The 17,481-nt window shown below is 48.2% G+C and overlaps 8 protein-coding genes and 1 non-coding gene across 9 annotated transcripts; 5 read left to right on the forward strand and 4 right to left on the reverse strand.

Moving 5' to 3' along the window:
* Window positions 1–495: 495 nt before the first annotated feature.
* F5147DRAFT_652844 (uncharacterized protein) lies at window positions 496–1,441 on the reverse strand (the record flags this gene model as incomplete). Its single annotated transcript, XM_041433684.1, has 3 exons — window positions 496–849; window positions 902–1,329; window positions 1,387–1,441. 3 exons carry the CDS (start codon window positions 1,439–1,441, stop codon window positions 496–498), a joined length of 837 nt encoding a protein of 278 aa, XP_041292936.1.
* Window positions 1,442–1,591: 150 nt separating this feature from the next.
* Window positions 1,592–3,710, forward strand: F5147DRAFT_695227 (uncharacterized protein). The gene is made up of 14 exons (XM_041437363.1): window positions 1,592–1,781; window positions 1,850–1,877; window positions 1,937–2,211; window positions 2,270–2,342; window positions 2,403–2,492; window positions 2,550–2,698; window positions 2,750–2,774; window positions 2,826–2,894; window positions 2,955–3,037; window positions 3,084–3,166; window positions 3,223–3,238; window positions 3,298–3,324; window positions 3,370–3,521; window positions 3,574–3,710. The coding sequence occupies exons 1-14, from the start codon at window positions 1,628–1,630 to the stop codon at window positions 3,613–3,615; spliced, it is 1,266 nt and encodes a 421-aa protein (XP_041292937.1). The 5' UTR covers window positions 1,592–1,627; the 3' UTR covers window positions 3,616–3,710.
* Window positions 3,711–3,828: 118 nt separating this feature from the next.
* On the reverse strand, window positions 3,829–4,997 carry F5147DRAFT_695229 (uncharacterized protein). Its single transcript, XM_041437364.1, has 5 exons — window positions 4,843–4,997; window positions 4,716–4,788; window positions 4,596–4,660; window positions 4,458–4,546; window positions 3,829–4,409 (listed from the first exon to the last, which is right to left on the reverse strand). The coding sequence occupies exons 1-5, from the start codon at window positions 4,941–4,943 to the stop codon at window positions 4,102–4,104; spliced, it is 636 nt and encodes a 211-aa protein (XP_041292938.1). The 5' UTR covers window positions 4,944–4,997; the 3' UTR covers window positions 3,829–4,101.
* Window positions 4,998–5,292: 295 nt separating this feature from the next.
* On the forward strand, window positions 5,293–6,931 carry F5147DRAFT_799897 (RNA polymerase Rpc34 subunit-domain-containing protein; the record flags this gene model as incomplete). Its single annotated transcript, XM_041443246.1, has 9 exons — window positions 5,293–5,318; window positions 5,375–5,439; window positions 5,489–5,592; window positions 5,702–5,775; window positions 5,853–5,916; window positions 5,943–6,050; window positions 6,113–6,194; window positions 6,238–6,335; window positions 6,370–6,931. The coding sequence occupies 9 exons, from the start codon at window positions 5,293–5,295 to the stop codon at window positions 6,700–6,702; spliced, it is 954 nt and encodes a 317-aa protein (XP_041292939.1). The 3' UTR covers window positions 6,703–6,931.
* Window positions 6,932–6,983: 52 nt separating this feature from the next.
* On the forward strand, window positions 6,984–7,055 carry F5147DRAFT_t81. The gene has a single exon. It is a non-coding gene; the product is annotated as a tRNA-Arg (tRNA).
* Window positions 7,056–7,565: 510 nt separating this feature from the next.
* Window positions 7,566–8,341, forward strand: F5147DRAFT_652848 (uncharacterized protein; the record flags this gene model as incomplete). The annotated part of the gene is made up of 4 exons (XM_041433685.1): window positions 7,566–7,795; window positions 7,929–7,953; window positions 8,006–8,133; window positions 8,215–8,341. The coding sequence occupies 4 exons, from the start codon at window positions 7,566–7,568 to the stop codon at window positions 8,339–8,341; spliced, it is 510 nt and encodes a 169-aa protein (XP_041292940.1).
* Window positions 8,342–9,519: 1,178 nt separating this feature from the next.
* Window positions 9,520–10,325, reverse strand: F5147DRAFT_773692 (uncharacterized protein; the record flags this gene model as incomplete). The annotated part of the gene is made up of 4 exons (XM_041441497.1): window positions 9,520–9,901; window positions 9,960–9,972; window positions 10,008–10,168; window positions 10,246–10,325. 4 exons carry the CDS (start codon window positions 10,323–10,325, stop codon window positions 9,520–9,522), a joined length of 636 nt encoding a protein of 211 aa, XP_041292941.1.
* A 1,399-nt stretch (window positions 10,326–11,724) lies between these two features.
* Window positions 11,725–14,490, reverse strand: F5147DRAFT_799905 (kinase-like domain-containing protein; the record flags this gene model as incomplete). Its single annotated transcript, XM_041443247.1, has 8 exons — window positions 11,725–12,761; window positions 12,810–12,880; window positions 12,929–13,036; window positions 13,082–13,405; window positions 13,452–13,547; window positions 13,596–13,982; window positions 14,034–14,381; window positions 14,431–14,490. 8 exons carry the CDS (start codon window positions 14,488–14,490, stop codon window positions 12,002–12,004), a joined length of 2,154 nt encoding a protein of 717 aa, XP_041292942.1. The 3' UTR covers window positions 11,725–12,001.
* An 883-nt stretch (window positions 14,491–15,373) lies between these two features.
* On the forward strand, window positions 15,374–17,025 carry F5147DRAFT_695255 (DnaJ-domain-containing protein). The gene is made up of 5 exons (XM_041437365.1): window positions 15,374–15,512; window positions 15,565–15,788; window positions 15,843–15,918; window positions 15,972–16,380; window positions 16,437–17,025. The coding sequence occupies exons 1-5, from the start codon at window positions 15,437–15,439 to the stop codon at window positions 16,810–16,812; spliced, it is 1,161 nt and encodes a 386-aa protein (XP_041292943.1). The 5' UTR covers window positions 15,374–15,436; the 3' UTR covers window positions 16,813–17,025.
* Window positions 17,026–17,481: the final 456 nt, after the last annotated feature.

Genomic DNA, 17,481 nt, shown 5'->3' on the forward strand with positions numbered 1-17,481 from the left:
GTATCATTACTAGGCGAAAGGCTAGGTGCTTGTCGAAATAAAGTCCCACGTGACCTCTCTCGGCACTAAAAATAAAGGCGCACTTACAATCCATAGCTCCCATGTTCCCACAATCCACTCGTTGATACTATTGACACGCCTACCACATGTGATCGAGGTAATGACGCTCGCTATCTGGTTATTTATGCTCTGAAGAACTAGTACCTTTGCAGGTGAGCTTCCCAGTGTTTTGTAGCAATGCGCCCAAAGAGTGTTATGTCAGGGATTGAAGAAATCACCGCTAGGGCAAAATTTTATACAGTTGTTGTACGAGTACCATTTCCGATGGCAAACATGTTGTAGGCAGCTTCAAGTGGTGAGATCTTGAGAAACTATACCGGGAAGTACTCGTTACTGTCACCAAACCTTGTCTTAAACGATTAAACTGAGACTCACGCCTCAGATCCATTCAAAACCTTCTCCGCCCCAATTCAAAACATGCCCTCGCCTATATAGTCAAGTTTCGTGGCTCTCAGCGTGGAATGCAGCACTTGCTTGTTTTACTCGTTCTCCTTCGTTGGAACTTGGAAGTGTCTCGTGGCTGCTATCGGCAAGAAGAAGACTCATAGTACCAGTCAGGGCTGGTGGTGGGCGGAATTTACGGAACATCCTGGCTACGAAAGTTCCGAACCAGCATTGATGGTGCGGCAGAAGGCAAAAGTAATCTGCACCAGATTGCTTGAACGTCACATCATTGCAGCAGAACAGGTGTGCGATGAGCGCGAGGTACAGCTGGGACTGCAGCACGAGATGCGACGACACATCATGATATGGTGGACAACAGGATCTCAACGTATCGACACCAACAACCTATGAGTAGAGTATGAAAGTACGTGAACATTGGATGTGCTTCGTTGTCTACACCTAAAAAGCACATCAAATATGCACGGTCATCATCCAAGTGCGCCAGCACGTCATCAGCATTCTCGCCATCCTTCAACGCGAGCAATGTTTTCTCCTTTGTTGCTTTGGAGTAACTTGCCAGCGCCGGAATGACAACCTGTTGTATCCAGTTCGTCCCATCTCTATACGTGTGCGGGACCTTCCACTTCAACTGAGTTTCGACATCAAAAAGGCCCTTATCAATTTGTGTTGCAACCATGCGCAGGATCGCAAGATCATTACCATCCCAGAGTTCACCACACGGCTCCGGGAGATAACCCTCAATATGAATGTCATCGTTACACACAGCCGCCAGCGCAGTTGCAATTAATTGGGCGGCCCTGGATTGTGTGGAGATGTTGGGAAGTCGTAAATAGGGCCATCCATGGGACTGCAATGTCTGTGTGCCTGCGGATATGAGATGAATGAGTCGACATTATGAAGCATAAAATGAATCCCACATACTCGAGGAAATGTCCGATGGAATATCTGTCTTATCGTAGTCAGAAGAGCTCGACATTGTTTCAGCAAGTGGGAGTCGAGTGGGAAGACTCAGAGTTTAGGGGTAGAAAAATTCTAATTAATATTTCATCACCAAAATTACCAAATCCAGACATCACATGACAGCTCGAAAACCAACGACACAATGGAAGCGAGGTATGAGATAGGTGCTTTCTGCAAGCCACTTTATCTTTCTACTCTTGCCATGTCTGACGTAGTTTGGCGACCAGAAGATGATTCGAAGATCAGACCACCACTTCAGGAGGGCCAGGTATACAGGCCAGACATACTGAACGTAATCGAAACGACCCTTGATGGACTGAGCGGGGAGCTGAGGGCTTTAAGTCTCGATATTCATGGTAATCACCTCTTAGAGCGGTCTTTTCGTCTTTTCTAAACGTATTTTATATTCACGCATTTTTGAAAGACCATCCAGAGCTGAAGTTCGAAGAAAAGTGTGTTGGATCTCATCGCACGCCATAACCACACGCAAACACTCAGAGCACTGCTACAGATATGCCCATGACGCATACACTGCGTTCATGGAAAAACACGATTTCACAGTGACCAAGAACTATCTTCTTGAGACTGCCTGGGTGGCTACCTACACCCATGGTCAGGGAGGGCGCATTTTGGGAGTCAACTCTGAGATGGATGCACTCCCTGGAATCGGGCATGCTTGCGGACATAATCTTATTGGGATATCCGGAGTAGCGGTAGCTCTTGCAGCTAAGGCCGCTATGGAGAGGCTAAACATCGATGGAAAGGTAGTTCTGCTCGGCACACCTGGTGCGTTGGTGTCTGCAAATATCTGTGATGGTGGGCTTTGTGATAACACTCGAGGCAGCCGAGGAAGGCGGTTTTGGCAAGGTCATACTATATGAAAAGGGTGCTTATGATGAGATGGATGTGTGCTTGATGTCAGTTCCTCTCCCGGTGGTGCATATCAGATGACCAGGATTACTGAACTTGCTTTGAAGGTGCCATCCCGCACCTGGCCCCCGCCACTCCATTAGTTTGTCTGGCTGCTTGGCGATCTCTCGCGTCACGGTGGAGTATCACGGCCATACGTTAGCGTCTTTCATACTCTCCATCAACTCGTAGTATTCAATCCTTCGCGTTTACAGTGCTCACGCTGGGTTAAGCCCCTGGGAGGGACAAAATGCTTTGGATGCGGCCGTCCTTGCTTATAACAACGTTTCTCTTCTTCGTCAGCAGATCAAGCCTACTCACCGTGTGCACGGTATATTCGAAGGAAAGGATTGGGCTCCAAACAGTGAGATTTTCACTCTGTTAAAACGCTCGAGAATAATTCTTAATAAATCAGTCATCCCGGACCACGCTATAATGCAGTAAGTCGATCTCATTGATCTTCCACTTTGAGCGTTCTATGACGAATACAGGTGGTTAGTCCGTGCTCCTACAACATCAGAGATGGAAGATACCAGGAAGCGTGTCATTTCCTGCTTCGAGTCAGTCTTTCACTACCGACATGTTTTTTGTGATTAAACGACATCATCTATTCGTTATAGGGCAGCTGCACTGGCAACTGGATGCAAAGTTCAAGTCACAATCGGATCGGTAGGAAACGAAATCAGGCAAAACAAAGCACTTGGTATGAAATCGCGGCATGCAGTGACTTGATACTGACCTCATATCAGGCGATGAACTTGCTGATGTTGTTCTGAAACGCTATGGTGCTATCGATTACGACTGGGGTATCAAGAGCGCTTCTACTGATTTCGTGAGTATTTCGCATATCCATCAAGTGCAACAGAGTTGATGCTTTGGACCAAAAAGGGGAACATTACATACTGTGCGTCTGACATCCACGACTGGGGGTAAGCACATACTAATGGAGTTCTTGTTCGTCAGTGATGCCTGGTCTTCACCCTGGTTTTTGTAAGTAGCGCAGGTTTCGGATGAACCATACTAATCGTTTTTAAGCCATCCCGACCATCCCAGATGGCGGGAACCATACTACAGGATTCACGGAAGCCGCACGTTCCGAAGTATCTCATGACGCCTGTTTGGTGGTTTCGAAAGCACTCGCGGCCGTAGGCATGCGAGTCTTGACTGACGAGGCGTTCCTCCAGAAAGTAGGTGTCATGTGTTTTCCAAGTAACTTTCTTTTTTGACTGCGTTTTGCAGGTCAAGGACACATTTGAGGAAGATAAAAAATTAAGAATGTAATTACTACCCTTTCATGCGCGCAGAAGAATTTACATATGTCAGAGTCAAACTTGTATTCAGTGTGTTATCCAGTATTCTGTTAACCTCGTCTCGAACCATGTGCCGGAACTGACATTGTGATCTTGAAAGCGAGCAACCACGATGGGAAGCGCCAGCTGTGTTACTCTTGAGCCTGAGTAGCAGACTTGTATTGATGGTCGTAATAGTGAACGCAGCAAAGGAAGAAAAAGAAGAATCGGATACCAATCGACCTTGCAGATTTAACGGGCCAGGACTATATCTTTAATCGACAGCATTCGATGGAGCTATAGTATAGTACACAGTGGGTGCAGGGAAGAGAGCGAAAGGATAAATTACAAACGATACAATTCATACGTGAGTAAACCTGGTCAGCTATAGAAAAGTGACATGAGGAACGCATGCCAAACGGATGTATCATGCAGCAGAGAAAGCGAGCCAGAATTCTGAACACGGAGTCGGTTTGCATCAAATCGAACCGGAGGATGCCATCAAGGAGCGCGAAGGAGAGGGAGACAAGTTTTTGCGTTTGTCTGTATCGTTAGCCTCGTGTGCAATGAGGACACCAGACTCATCTAAATCGTCACTGCCTTCAGGTTTCACACTGATAGAAGTGAAGTGTTGTTTTGTTTTCTGGGCCCATTCTGCGATTCCAAAGCGCTCATGAATTTGGAGGTGTTGGACGAGACAGAAGGTAAGGTATGCCATTGCGCCGAACGTGGTGACGACGAATGAGAAGAATAGTAGTCCTCCTAGTACCAAGAGGAGAACCGTGGCTGTGGGAAGGTCAGCGACCCGTCGTAACTTGGGAACGATGTGCGTACCGAACATAGTTTCCAATGCGACGACAGCCGCGAACGCGAATGCAAGAGCAATAGACATGGAGCCGCAAAGCGCAAAGATGGACAAGCCTCTGAAATCTCTTTGAATGCTGACATATCTCGAACAAGCAGTCGACGCACATGAACGACAGTATTGGCAAGATACTCAAAACAGCGAAGAGGGTCAGAGTTATCGTGACCCATGTCTGATAAAAAGATTGAATCCCACTCATAATAAGATCTCCCGAATGTATGACGCACCATTGTCAACGGCTGACCCTGGAAGTATCTGGAAATTTTGTCTAATGCAGGACGCGCATACTTGCGCTCGATGCTGCACAAAACTTTATCAGTGGAAACTAGAAATAACAGTGAAACGCAACGTTACATATCAGTGTACGCTTGGACGACAAGAGTGCTTTTTTCGAGGTAAGAAGCAAGTTCATCCAAGCCTGCAGTTAATGAGTTTACGCCTGGGTTATCATCCATGTCCTGATATCTGTTAGAGAGACTGAGTCCTGACGTTGTGGAAACGAACCAATTGCAAGAGCGACTCGGGGCGTTAAGCGCCGACTCCTGAACAACATAATATGAGCCACGTGGCTGATTGCACCCGGTCCTAAGACTTCATCTACTAGCATCCTCCAGTCCACACCATGAGCGGGCGAAAACTAGTACTCAACATTCAACGTTCAACCCCGAAGAGCAATAACTTCACCAAGCTGCGCTTTCCAGCTCGGAAAAGGCGAGCTCAACTCTACCGATCACCCATAACTTCAAGTACCGCATGCTCAAAGTCCTGTCCAACGCAGCAGGCGTCATCTCCTGCCGAGCTGTAATGAAAAAGGAGATCAAAGTATGTGTGTATGTCACATCTCCATCGCATTTCCCCTGAAAACCCCTTGATGTGCAGAACACAGGAAGAAAGATATGAGCGGTGAAGAAGCCATGGTGCTCAGTCATATTCAAGCTTCAGCAAACGAAGGTGAGTTGTTACGCATCGAATCAAACAGTGAGACTTATGTAACGCACAGGCATCTGGACAAAACATCTAAAAGCCAAAATGGAACTGCACCAAACCAGCATCGATAGATACCTCGAATTACTAGTTCAGAAGCAACTCGTGAAAGCCGTCAGGGTGCGTTCTACCATTCAAAGTTCTTAGCGCATTTCCTCATATGCTTGCACTATGCTACGCTAGCACTAAGGCCGCAAGATCTACAAGCTTACGCACCTATAACCTTTAGTCGAGCTTACGGATGGACCATGGTACACTGACAACGAACACGACACGCAATTATCAAGCTGCTCTCAACTGCATGTATGCATTACATCCGTGACCATGTACTTCCCTTTCCTTCTCCTACAATTCAAACTCACAGTATTCTTTTCCGGTAGTCCTTCCCAAAACAAAGCTCCAAAGCTTCTTCCCAAAACGAATGCAAACTCTACTCCATTAGCGGTGCGCCCTCCTATCTATCTGCCCAGCACATCCAGCGTTTTTTGACTAAGAAAGAGATCACAGAGACTCGGTTGGACATTGAGCGTGTTGAGATGCTTTTGAGGGAGCTGGAGTTGGATGGGAAGATTGAAAAGGTCAGTTGCTTACTTCACTTCATTGCTTTCGTTGTATGATGGGTTGATTGATTGGTTTATAGTTACCTGCGTTCACAGCATCCGCTTGGGATGCTACAGTCGACTCTGACAATCCAGCCTCCGACCCAGCCACTCGCAAAAAGGGTAAGCTCGGCTTGTTCAAAAAGCAAAAGTAAAGTAAAACTAGGCCCAAAACACAAAAACGGCGGCATACGGCGGCAAACAGTCCCAGCGACACTGACGAGTCTGAGGAAGAGAAACCAAGGGAAGAAGGAGGAGCGCAAAGTAAAGATAAAATAAAAAGAAATGGAAGAGCCAGGGACAAGAGAACGAGAGCGGGAGCGAGGGTCGTCATTCAAAATCGAAATTGAGATCGAAGTCGAAGAAGATGAAAACGAAGACAAAGAAGAAGCCATGCTCAAGTTCAAAACGCATCAAATTCGAGTCTCCGGAGGCAGATGTCAATGTCAACGTTGAAGGAGCCTCTGTCTACCGAGCTGTTCGCCAACAACGAGTAGCGCCAGGATGGTCCAAAGCTCCATGCGGTAGATGTCCAGTATTCAACTTCTGTCGCGACAAGGGGCCTACGAACCCGCAAGAGTGCGTGTATTACGAGGAGTGGTTGAATTTCAAGAGGCGCCAGGGGTTGTGAAAGCAGAGGTGTGACAGTTTTCATTCTTTGCTACGATGACAATCAAGTATACTGGTATCAAATTAGCGATGTCAAAACCTCATCTTCCGCAGAGAACCTGTTACTGACTATAGCATGTCAGTCATGACTAGGCGGCCTACCGATGATTTCTACCGTTTTCTATGGATACTTTCGACAAAATAAATATAACCGCGACTTGGATAGAATATATGCTGAAGCGGTCAGAGTATGCTTACTAATTGTTGATAAGCCACCTTAGCTTAAACAACCGAACTCGACAAGCCGTCGTAGCACAATGGTAGTGCGTTGCCTTCCTAAGGCAAAGGTTGCGGGTTCGATCCCCGTCGTCGGTAGTCGGTGCACTACGAGCGGTTAATTTTTGTTGGTTAGGACTAGACAACGGTTCTTTTTAAACCTCGTTCTCAATTTCTCATCATATCGGTTTATGAACTTGGAGGACACTGCCCCGCAGACCTGATAATTTTGAACATTCTGGCACTTTTACTTACACAAATACCTTAGGAGTCCATCTCCAAAGATACTCTCATTCCCCATTCACGTCCTACTAAGTCCTTCACAGCGCAGAACTTCTCCTGGAGAAAGGATACAAAGTCCATGGTATAATCCGTTGTTCAACACAGGTTGTTGTCTAGAGTCTTTGTACGCGGACTATGGCAACGTGAACGTATGTACCCCTACCATCGTCTAACCCACCATGACACTCTCCAGGCCCCAACTAATTCAAGTTCCACTACGATGATCTCCCCGAAAGCACCAACCTCGTCTACATTCTCGCTCAAGTCCTCCCTTTCGAGATCTACAACCTAGTAGGCGCATGATCCCACGTCAAAGTCTCTTTTGACATGTCAGAATACACAACCGACATCAATGGGCTCGGTACCCTCCACCTCTTCGACGCAATTTGTACGGCCGGGCTCGAGAAACACGCCAGGTTCTACCAAGCATCCAGTTCAAAGCTCTATAGAGAGGTAGTCGAGACGCCCCAGGGCGAGACCACCCCGTTCCATTCTCGCAGTTTGCACGGTGTCGCCAAGCTTTATGCATATTGGATCATGGCAAACTACCGTGACTCGTGAGGCATACGGCATGTATGAGTGTACCGGAATCTTGTTCGACCATGAGAGTCCAAGGCGAGGGAGGAATTGTTACTAGGAAGATCTCCAGGGCTGTTCAAGTTGAGTGCTGATATCAGCGCCGGCAAACAGCGCTGTTTGTACCTCAGTAACATCGGTGCGCAGCGAGATTGGGAACGTGGTACAAGCGTGTCTTTCATTCTCTTCAGCTAAACAAAGATGTGGACTACGTCAAGGGCATGTGGCGCATGTTCCAACAACCCACCCCTGTCCTCGTGACGGGAGAGGCTTACCCTGTGAGAGAATTTGTGGAAAAGGCCTTTGCAATGACGATAAGGTACCCGTCTCCTTAAGCTTCCTCAGGTACACAGATCATTTTCTGATGTCTGACACAATCACACTATCACCCGATGCATAGTATCGCCGTTTTTGAATTTGAGTGCTCGGAAGGAACCGGCACCACACGTCTAGTTTATGGTTGCTTTCCCGCCCGGACCGTTGGACTGGCGCGGCTGGTAATGCTAGCTATGGCCGCACCCTCATAGAGGAATGGTCTATGCTACCTACGACGATTGATATCGAGGCCTCAGTGTTATCCTCTGAATCCTACACACAATTGTTACCCCTTTTTAGATTCCTGTGTCGAATGGGCATTGCTATGTATCCCAGATGATATCTGGCAGACAATCAATACATCTAATTCCTCGCAGTAAAACCTTCTTGTCTCATAGTCTCGTACCCTCGCTCATATACTCCTCAGTCGATCCTGCAGCCTTGAGGAAGAGCGATTCATCAGGTGCTTCTGCGCCTTTCAGTTCTGTACACTTGAAGTAGCTCTTAATCACGTGGGATTCATGAACCTGTGGTGCTAGAGTAGTTCGGGGATATGGTCTTTTACAGTATCGTGCACCTCAGCAATCTCCCTAACCTTGTTCAAGATGTCCGGCTCACTAGTGCGACTTGCCTCTCCCCAGAAGATCTTGGCCACCATCCCATCCTGGAAGTCGCGGTATTTCTTCGTGAGCGTTCTGCTGGTGACAGCAACCACATTAATGGCCCGTCCTTGCAGTCCGTAGTGAGTCACTCTTTCGTCGTCACCGGTGTGAAGCAGCAGATCCACCATTCCAAGATCTTCATCTCTGATGTTGAATTCATGGCATAGTTTCCCCTCAACTTGAACTGGGAGGAAGTCTTTGTTTCGCCCCTAATCGTGAAGGTCGAATCGTTGTAGCATACAATAACACCATGAATCGCGGGAGATCTTGGATGAAGTTTATGCCTGAGCATTGAATGATGCCGGCCGCAAACATTTCTGTGGCGTACAGACCCGTCTGGACGGTCACATCTAGATCCGCCTCCGCGTCAGCGTCTGCATCGCTGGGGTTCATCTTGGATTTTTTCGCGGCGGGTTCCAAAGTGTCCGCGGCCTTGCCCTTGGAACTGGACCTGCCCTTGGAAGGCTGCGCAGCAGTGAGGCCAGAAGATGGCACTACAGCTTAGCCGATTTAATTTGATCGCAGAATCTTAAATAACGTGCAGTGTCGGATGCAGGTTCTGTTGCTGGGATCTGCAAAGGGCCTCGTACCGGGACTTCAGCCTGAAGATGATCCACCGGCAGATATTCCGGCTTGATAGGGACATAGTCTGTCACTGTATACGAAGAGGGCGGTGGTTCATCCTCCCTGGCGTCTTTCTCTTGAACTCGGTGCAAGCTAGAACATTTTTAATTTTTGGTTTTGTCGTTGCATTCGTGTCCATGAGCCTTGAGTTTCTTCTTGCGCTTTTCGTCATTCTTTTCATCGTTCTTCCCGTCGTCCTTCTCTACCGACTCTTTGTTCTTCTGTTTTCCCTTCTTGCCGCCCATCTCATCCTGGAAGGGAGCGCATGCGCTGTCCAAATGAAGAATCACGAGGTCAGGCTTCCGAGTTGATTTCTTGGTCTGATGAGTTTGGTGCATGGGCATATCGTTCTGCTGGCAGATCATGTCCACGGCGGGGACAGGAGCACCCATCCCGTCAACCTTGATCTCTTCAAGACACGCGAGAGCGATGTTAGTGGTTCTTATGAAAGGGCCGTAGAAGCTGTTTTCTACTCCAGGACCCATGCTTGCAGTCGTTGTGAGCACGAAAATGTCCGATCGTCGAGCTCAAAACAAGCACTCACTATTCGTTGAGGGCTATCTCGACGTCAAAAGGAAGGCCTGCCCATTACAAACAGGTAGGACCGCCTTGAGGCACTTTTGCAGAAACTCGGGCTGAGCAGTCTCGGGAGCGGAAGAAGCGCGCTGCAGGAGGGCTTGCAGCATGGCATCTGCCTTGCACTCCTTAACCTGCTCAATATCGCGTTGAATCCATGGGCGGAGTTTCTTAACCCTTGATGGAATGTCAGGTGTTACTCGATAAAAACAGAAAAGGTGCGCACTGGACACCGACCAGGCCGATGTTCTCACTGATGACGGAAGCCCCATGGCTCTGATGCATTGGCGCGTGGAGGAGTAGACGATGTACCAGTCTCGCCTGCAGGGGACATGGCGCTAGGTGCTCAATGATTGCGTTGATTGAGTGTTGCTAGCAGAATTGGCGAGGAGGAAAAACTAAGAACACAACAGAAACGACTGCCTGTCTTACATCCGGTCGACCAGTGTGGTGTAAATATGGTGGACCTTCGATAAATCTGATGTGTCAGATGTGGCCTACAGTTCGACTCCGACAACGCGTTCCCATCAATACGCGCACGTGACTCTGACTTATTGAGTGAAGTCAGTGAATATTCCTGAAACTTAAGTATCATATGATATAGTAGCACTAAGATTCATCTATACTCTAGTACTCTGAATAAGATCGATAGCAGTGCGCCAGCTAGTTCAAGGGACTCCGCATCATTCTAACTTCAATCATGATACTCGCTCCGCCGAGTCCCTAAGAACGTCTTCTAAGAATCGATTCATATTCTCAGAGTAGAACGGAGTCCGACGCTCGCGCCATGATGGTCCACAAAAGAAGACACGGCTCAGCCACCATTCTCGTGATCCGACACAATTGTCGTTCCCTTTTAGATCCCTGTGCTGCGGCGCCATGTTACTCTTAATGAACATTCCTGTGTATCCTAGGTGATATCGAACAATCAATACATCTGATCGATATCCCTTGTAGGAAAACCTTCTTGTCTCAGCATCTCGTACCCTCGCTATACTCAGGACCCTGAGGAAGAGCAATCCATCAGATGCTTCTGCGCCCTCGAGTTCTGTACCCTCGAAGTAGTCCTTGGTCCACCCAAGAGTCGGCGCAAAGTCCAAGTCTGTTTAACTGGGTCCGACTCAGGAAAACGTCAGCTTACTTATTTTGCATCTGGGCCACCATACAAGCTTGGGCCTGCGAAAAGCCTGGAGGTCAGGCAAAAGGGACATGGCTGTTTCCCGGATGAAAGCGTTACTAGGATAAAAAATGGGTATTATATTCGGAACACATAAAGTAGGGGTATATATTCCAGTCCATAAATTAAAAGAAACACAAAAAAGTCCATTGTCGAACACACGACGCGCGAGAAACAGCAAAACGACAAAGCTTGAAACAACAGGAGAAACAGTCTTCCACGACTGAACACAAGAAGTGAAATCAAGAAGGGAAGCGGAAGGATAGATGTGCGAAGCCATGCACTAGTTTTTCATCCTGCGGCGCGTTAACGCAGCACAGGGATTTTCGAATTTTCTTGGGCAAGGGTCGAAAGGGCGAGTAGGGAGGGAAATAGGGACCCATGCCAAAGGATGCCGAGGTCGAAGAAGGTAGAGATGTAAAACGAACGACCTGGCGAGAAAAAACACAGCAACCACTCTACAGAAAAGTCACAACTCAACACCTAAACAGGCAGCGTACGGGGACAAGAAAATTGGATGATGAAGAATGCCCCGGGCCAAATGTGGAAGACAGTATTCGCTGAAGTGGTGTCGCGCTTGATGAACCAGCAGCACTCGGCGCTAAGGACGAATTAGGATGTACGAGAAAGAGAATATTGAGATGCTGTGCAGACAAGAGAACAGGGAAGAAAGCAGGTGAAAGATATAAAGCAGGGGTATAGGAAGCAGAACAGGCACCGGTTGCAGATCCGAGAGCTTCAAGGGGAATAGGGCCTAACCAGGGCAGGAGAAGGGTTCAGGACAACAACCAGCAGCAAAAGAGGGAAGGGCCTCGAGGGTACGGCGACAGCACCTAGGCAGTGAGGTCAAGGGTCTTACGTTCATCTCCGACCATCACATGAGCACTAGGAATAGGATGCCAGAGGCGACTGATCCATCGCTTGAAGCCCGAGCTTCGAGATGGGGAGCCAATTCCTTTCGGTGATAGATGCGTGGGAGATGCAACAAGGGTCGCGTTAGGCGATGGAGTAGCGGGAGAAGGCGACAGGGTGACGTGTAAACTCTTTCGCCCCGGACAAGGCCTCTCTCTTCGGTCGACGCGGCGGATGAAAGACTCAAGGCTTCGCACAGGAACTGGACCAGAATAATTGTCGCATGGCTGAGGTTGTGGAACACCTTCGCCCAGAGGTGTATTACGACGCACGAAATGCCGAAACGACCAGTTCGATGAAGCACGCGAGATCTCAGCAGCCCCAGAAGCCCAATTAGCACGTATTTCGTCGCCGTCCACCAACGTAGTCCCAGTCGTTGCACAGGCAGGACCAGTGGTTTGCTGTTCCTTCTTTTCCGGTGCCGGTGGGCGGGATCGGAAGAGCTTGGCAGCGATTTTCTGAAGAACTTGAATGCCATTCTTACCCTTGATTCTCCACAAGGCTTGAGCGCGGTGACGCTCGCGCTTCAAAACTGGGGAAATGAAATTGAAGTTGGGCAGCGGGTCGTTCGATGGTTCACATTGGCCAAGCGACATGGGAACTGTAGATGGCGTATCTTTCTCTTCAACCACGGGAATGCAAAGCAGAGGAAGGGTCCGTTTCTCGACTTTCTTCCAGTCACTAAAACCATCTGAGCACAGAAATCGAATGATCAGAGTGGACTCTTACATCGACGCAAAGAATGGGTGGTTAAGCATAGCCTCGTACAATGGCCTACTTTTGACATCCTTCTGAAGCATCTGTGCAAACGTCAATAACGCTGAATGGACAAACACAGTGAGACGTACGTTATGTAGGAGATCCTGAGCCTCATGATGGAAATCGTTAACAAAGAAAGGCTCAAACCCAACAATGCCATCGGCTATGTGAAGGCCGTCAACTGTGGCCCAGGGAGTCTAAACCAAAGTAAGCAATGATTCATCAGAAAATTCAAGACTTACCCTTCCAGTGAGCATCTCATACAACATGACACCCACCGCCCAGAAGTCGATTGCAAAACCATACTTGGTACCTAGGATAAGTTCAGGCGCCATGTACTCTGCGGTACCGCAGAGTGAACTCGCGAGGTAGGGTGCTTGCGATAGGCTAGTGAAAGTCCCCGTGGGATTGTAGGGAGAAAACGATTTCGGATCGTCGAGCGTGAAGACCTTGGCTAATCCTAGATCTGCGATTACGAGATGACCATGGGAGTCGATAAGGATATTTGAAGGTTTGATATCCCTGTGGATGACTCCTTGACAGTGGAGATGATAAACACCAACAAGCTATTTTGGTCAGAATGCAGATCACAACTATAGAAAGAACACTCACGAGTTCTGCTGTGTAGAACCTTGCTTGTTCGACTGGAAGAATCCGGCGCGGATAAGTGCGAATAACGTCATGGAGATCGCCTCCTGGATAGAATGCCTGTCATAGAGCGTAAGCCAATCCAACTACGCATGTGCGGTCACTCACAAGAGCTAGATAGAGGCACCGTGCGTCCTGAAAGCCTGCCTCGACTTGCATACAATGAGCATCACCTATGACCCGCTTCAGAGCATCCAGCTCAACTCGAAATTGCTGGAGATCGCATAAAGCCGCGCCCTGCCTCCTGATGACTTTCAACGCCATGGTCTTGTTCGTAATCTTGTCTTCGACACGGTAAACGACGCCATTTGCGCCAGCACCGAGCCTTGCATGGACGATAAAGTCACTGAGGCTTGTTTCATTCTTGAAATGGGATCGTGGTACAACTCCATTGGCGGAGCCCGTCAAGGCATCGAGAACTGTTGTACCGAACATGTCTTGATTGAATGGCACCATGCGATTAGTAGCATGAATAGGACTGAGGATGTCCATTGCCTATGGCACCCCGTAAATAAGCACCTCTGAACGTCATGAAGTCTTACGTACTTTGCGGTCTCTGGCAAAGAACGCCTCGATGAAGTCCAAGACAAATACTCTTCTCCTGATATCAAGCACATCTGGATCGTGGTACGCATAGTCAAGCCCTTCAAGCGCCTCAGTCTCTCCCACGGTGGAATCCGTGGAGGTGAGGACAGGCGGAAGGATACCAGTCGCAGAGATCATGATACTCGCGCTAGAGGGCCACGCGACGATGGCAACAGCGTGACCGCCAGACGATGCGGGAGTAGAAACAGGCACGTCATATTTAGGTACCGGGACGCGGTTGACCTTATTGAAGGCAAAGGAGTTCTTGGTTGACTTGATGCTATTCCATGCCTTGGACAGGGACTTGGCCTTGAAAGCGTCAGAATGGATGATGAGAACGAATGAGACGGATACTTACTGGCTTGGTGATCAGGCGTTCACCGGCTCGTCCCTCGTAAAATAGTTGAAGAGCAACCATATTGCGAACTTGATGTGAATAAAGAGTGTCAAATGTAGAAAGAACGTCGGAAATGCAGTCGGTGGTGAAGATGGCGGATGAAGAACTTCATCGACAGAAAGCGGTCTTTTATTGATGTCTGCCCCAGGCTGAATTGCGACGAGTACCTTGAGAGCAACAGTCAAAAAAAGTAATTTGGATTCAGACTGCTTGGCTGGACTCAAAGTTGCTTAACAGGATAAAAGAGAGATTAAACTTACCACAGCAATGGATGGTGTCGTTGAAGTCATGGTGTATGACCGGTTTAAGACATGCACTTGAACATTCTGCTCTAGACCGAGCATCCCGCAGGGAACGATGACATTGAGGATACAATGCAGAGCAGAGGGAATAAGTAATATAGATGAAGCTGGTTGCATGTTCAGCCAGAATTGTCCTTGCACCTCGAATATCTTGTCGACAGTCCTAGTTAGTAGACCATCAAAGTATGAAATGACTTGGAAGACCAGCCATAGCAACGCTGCATTATCTGAATCATGCCGCGTCAATACGTGCACGCGACACGATTGTCTGGTTGAGAATCAGCCGATCAGTATCCCCAAAGAATTTTGGGAAATGACCTGCCTGCTAAGCTGGTAGTACCACTGCCAGCGAGTATTACGTAGATCGTGCATACATCGAGAGCGACTCCCTGTGAGGGACAATTGGGTACAAGACTATCACACTTATTTGTTAACAAACCTCATGGCAGAGATATTGAGTAGCACTTCTAGCGGCTGCAGTGGCGGCGGCGGCTGGCAGGAGACACTGTCAAATTAAGTGCTCAACGTGATGAATGATGTAGTAGTCAACCCTTAACCGGCTTAACCAAATAATTGATCTGCTTACATAATAGTCATCGAAACTTTTTTGCGGTCCCATCAAAGTCCCACTACTACAGCTGCTCTTGAGAGAAAAGTCCTCAGCAATGGCGACGCTAGTTACGCTACCTTCCCTGCCTCCAGCCTGGTCCCCACCCTCGGAACCAGCCTCCTCTATCTCTCGTGAGTCTCTCTCGTGATTGTCTCATTCGACAACATATCCTCATTCACACAGCCCTTGTCCAGCGTAGGCTCATTCCTGCGGGCGCAGCCTACCTGGCTCACATAAAACGCACACTCAACAACCATACCTTTGATGAGTATGACAAACAGCTCGAAGAGGAGCGGAAGCGCCTCGAGTTGCTTAACGCTGATGGCCTGAACGGGGAGGATGACCTTGGCGTCGGAGATGAGGAAGAATCTCCTGAACTCCTTCTGCTTGATGCAAAGGAGTGGAAGGTGTGCATATCGGGTCTTGTTTGCTACGATCTAAACTCTATATATCATTTGTAGAAACAAGACCACTATCAGGTCCTCGGATTGTCACACCTGCGATACAAGGCGACGCCCGAGCAAATAAAGATTGCCCGTATGTGGCGATGTTAGCATCCTCGGACTTTCTGACGTATCGCTACTCCACAGATCGCAAGAAAGTTCTTAAACACCATCCAGACAAGAAAGCCGGTGCATCGCACACCACGAACGATGATGCGTTCTTCAAGTGCATACAAAAAGCAAATGAAGTTCTCACGAATTCTGAGCGGCGGCGCCAATTCGACTCTGTCGACCCCATCTGCTTATCCCTAGAAGAGGATGATCCTTCTGCCTCTGACTTCAAAGGCCGAGAAAAAGACACTGCGTTCTTTTTCAAAACATTCGCACCTATCTTCGAGAGGGAGGCACGATTCAGCAAGAAAATACCCGTTCCAATGTTAGGCGAGAACGACGACTCAAAAGAGAACGTGCATGCCTTCTATGATTTCTGGTACAACTTTGACAGCTGGCGATCATTTGAATATCTGGACAAGGAGGTGAATGAAGGTAGCGATAAGTAAGTGATAGGAGCCACGGGGCCGTGCCTTTTCAGCTTATGAACTTCTCCCGCAGTCGTGATGATAAAAGGTACACCGAGAAAAAGAACAAGTCTGAGCGCGCTCGTCGAAAGAAAGATGATATTACTCGTCTGCGTAATCTCGTGGACCTTACTCTTGGTCTTGACCCTCGAATCAAGCGGATCAAACAGGAAGAAAAGGAGGCTCGGGAGGCGAAGAAGAAAACCAAGGGCGGAATGAGCGCTGCTGAACAGAAGGCTAAAGCAGAAGAAGATAAGCGTAAAGCTGAGGAAGAAGCTCAGAGGAAGGAGGAGGAAGAGAAGGTAGCGCGGGCAGAGGCCAAAAAAGCAAAAACTGCGGCAGCTAATGCAGCTAAAAAGGCAAGAAGACAGCAGCGCGCCGCGGACACCGATGAGGCTGCGCCGTCATAAAATTATCCAGGTAGTTGTCTCATCCTGATACCATGCACCTTCATACTCTCACCACTGCGGAATGTCATAAGCATTGAGACCGCATTTGCATTTTGGAAATTCTGCATGTAAACAACGTTCTTCTTTGACAACAGGCTTCGAAGATGTAATATACTTACATGTACCTGTAAATGGGAGTTCAGGAAGTGCAAAGAAGGTAGGTAATATCCGATGGGTGAAATTACGGGTGTCACAGTTTTCTATCCCAGCTCGCTGGAATGAGCCGTGGCCACCACCCCTGGCACGCGCCCAAAGCACAACAAGGAGAAACATTACTGCAAGGCAAATAGAACCATCGCGAGGATGGCAGATTGTGATAGATTGGAAACTCGCGGACAGGGTGGCAGTGACGTTAACGTGAGTCAAGTATCGGACCATTGTCTCGATCCGTGACGAAGGAGTGAGATGATTGATCTAGTCGTGATTGACATGATTCAAGACAAGACCGCCGATCAGAATTGATGAAGATCAGCTCGCGTATCACCGAGTCGCGTCTTCAAGTGTGGATACATATCAGAACATAGAAGCTTAAGACTTGCCATCTGGAAACCGCGCGCTCGATTACAAGTGTTCCAGGAGATTGTTCTTGGGAGATACCGGCTCCAACTTGAAGGTAAGATGTGAACGTTT

Source organism: Suillus discolor (assembly GCF_016758755.1).
Source record: "Suillus discolor strain FC423 chromosome Unknown F5147scaffold_27, whole genome shotgun sequence".
Classification (NCBI taxonomy): Eukaryota; Fungi; Basidiomycota; class Agaricomycetes; order Boletales; family Suillaceae; genus Suillus; species Suillus discolor.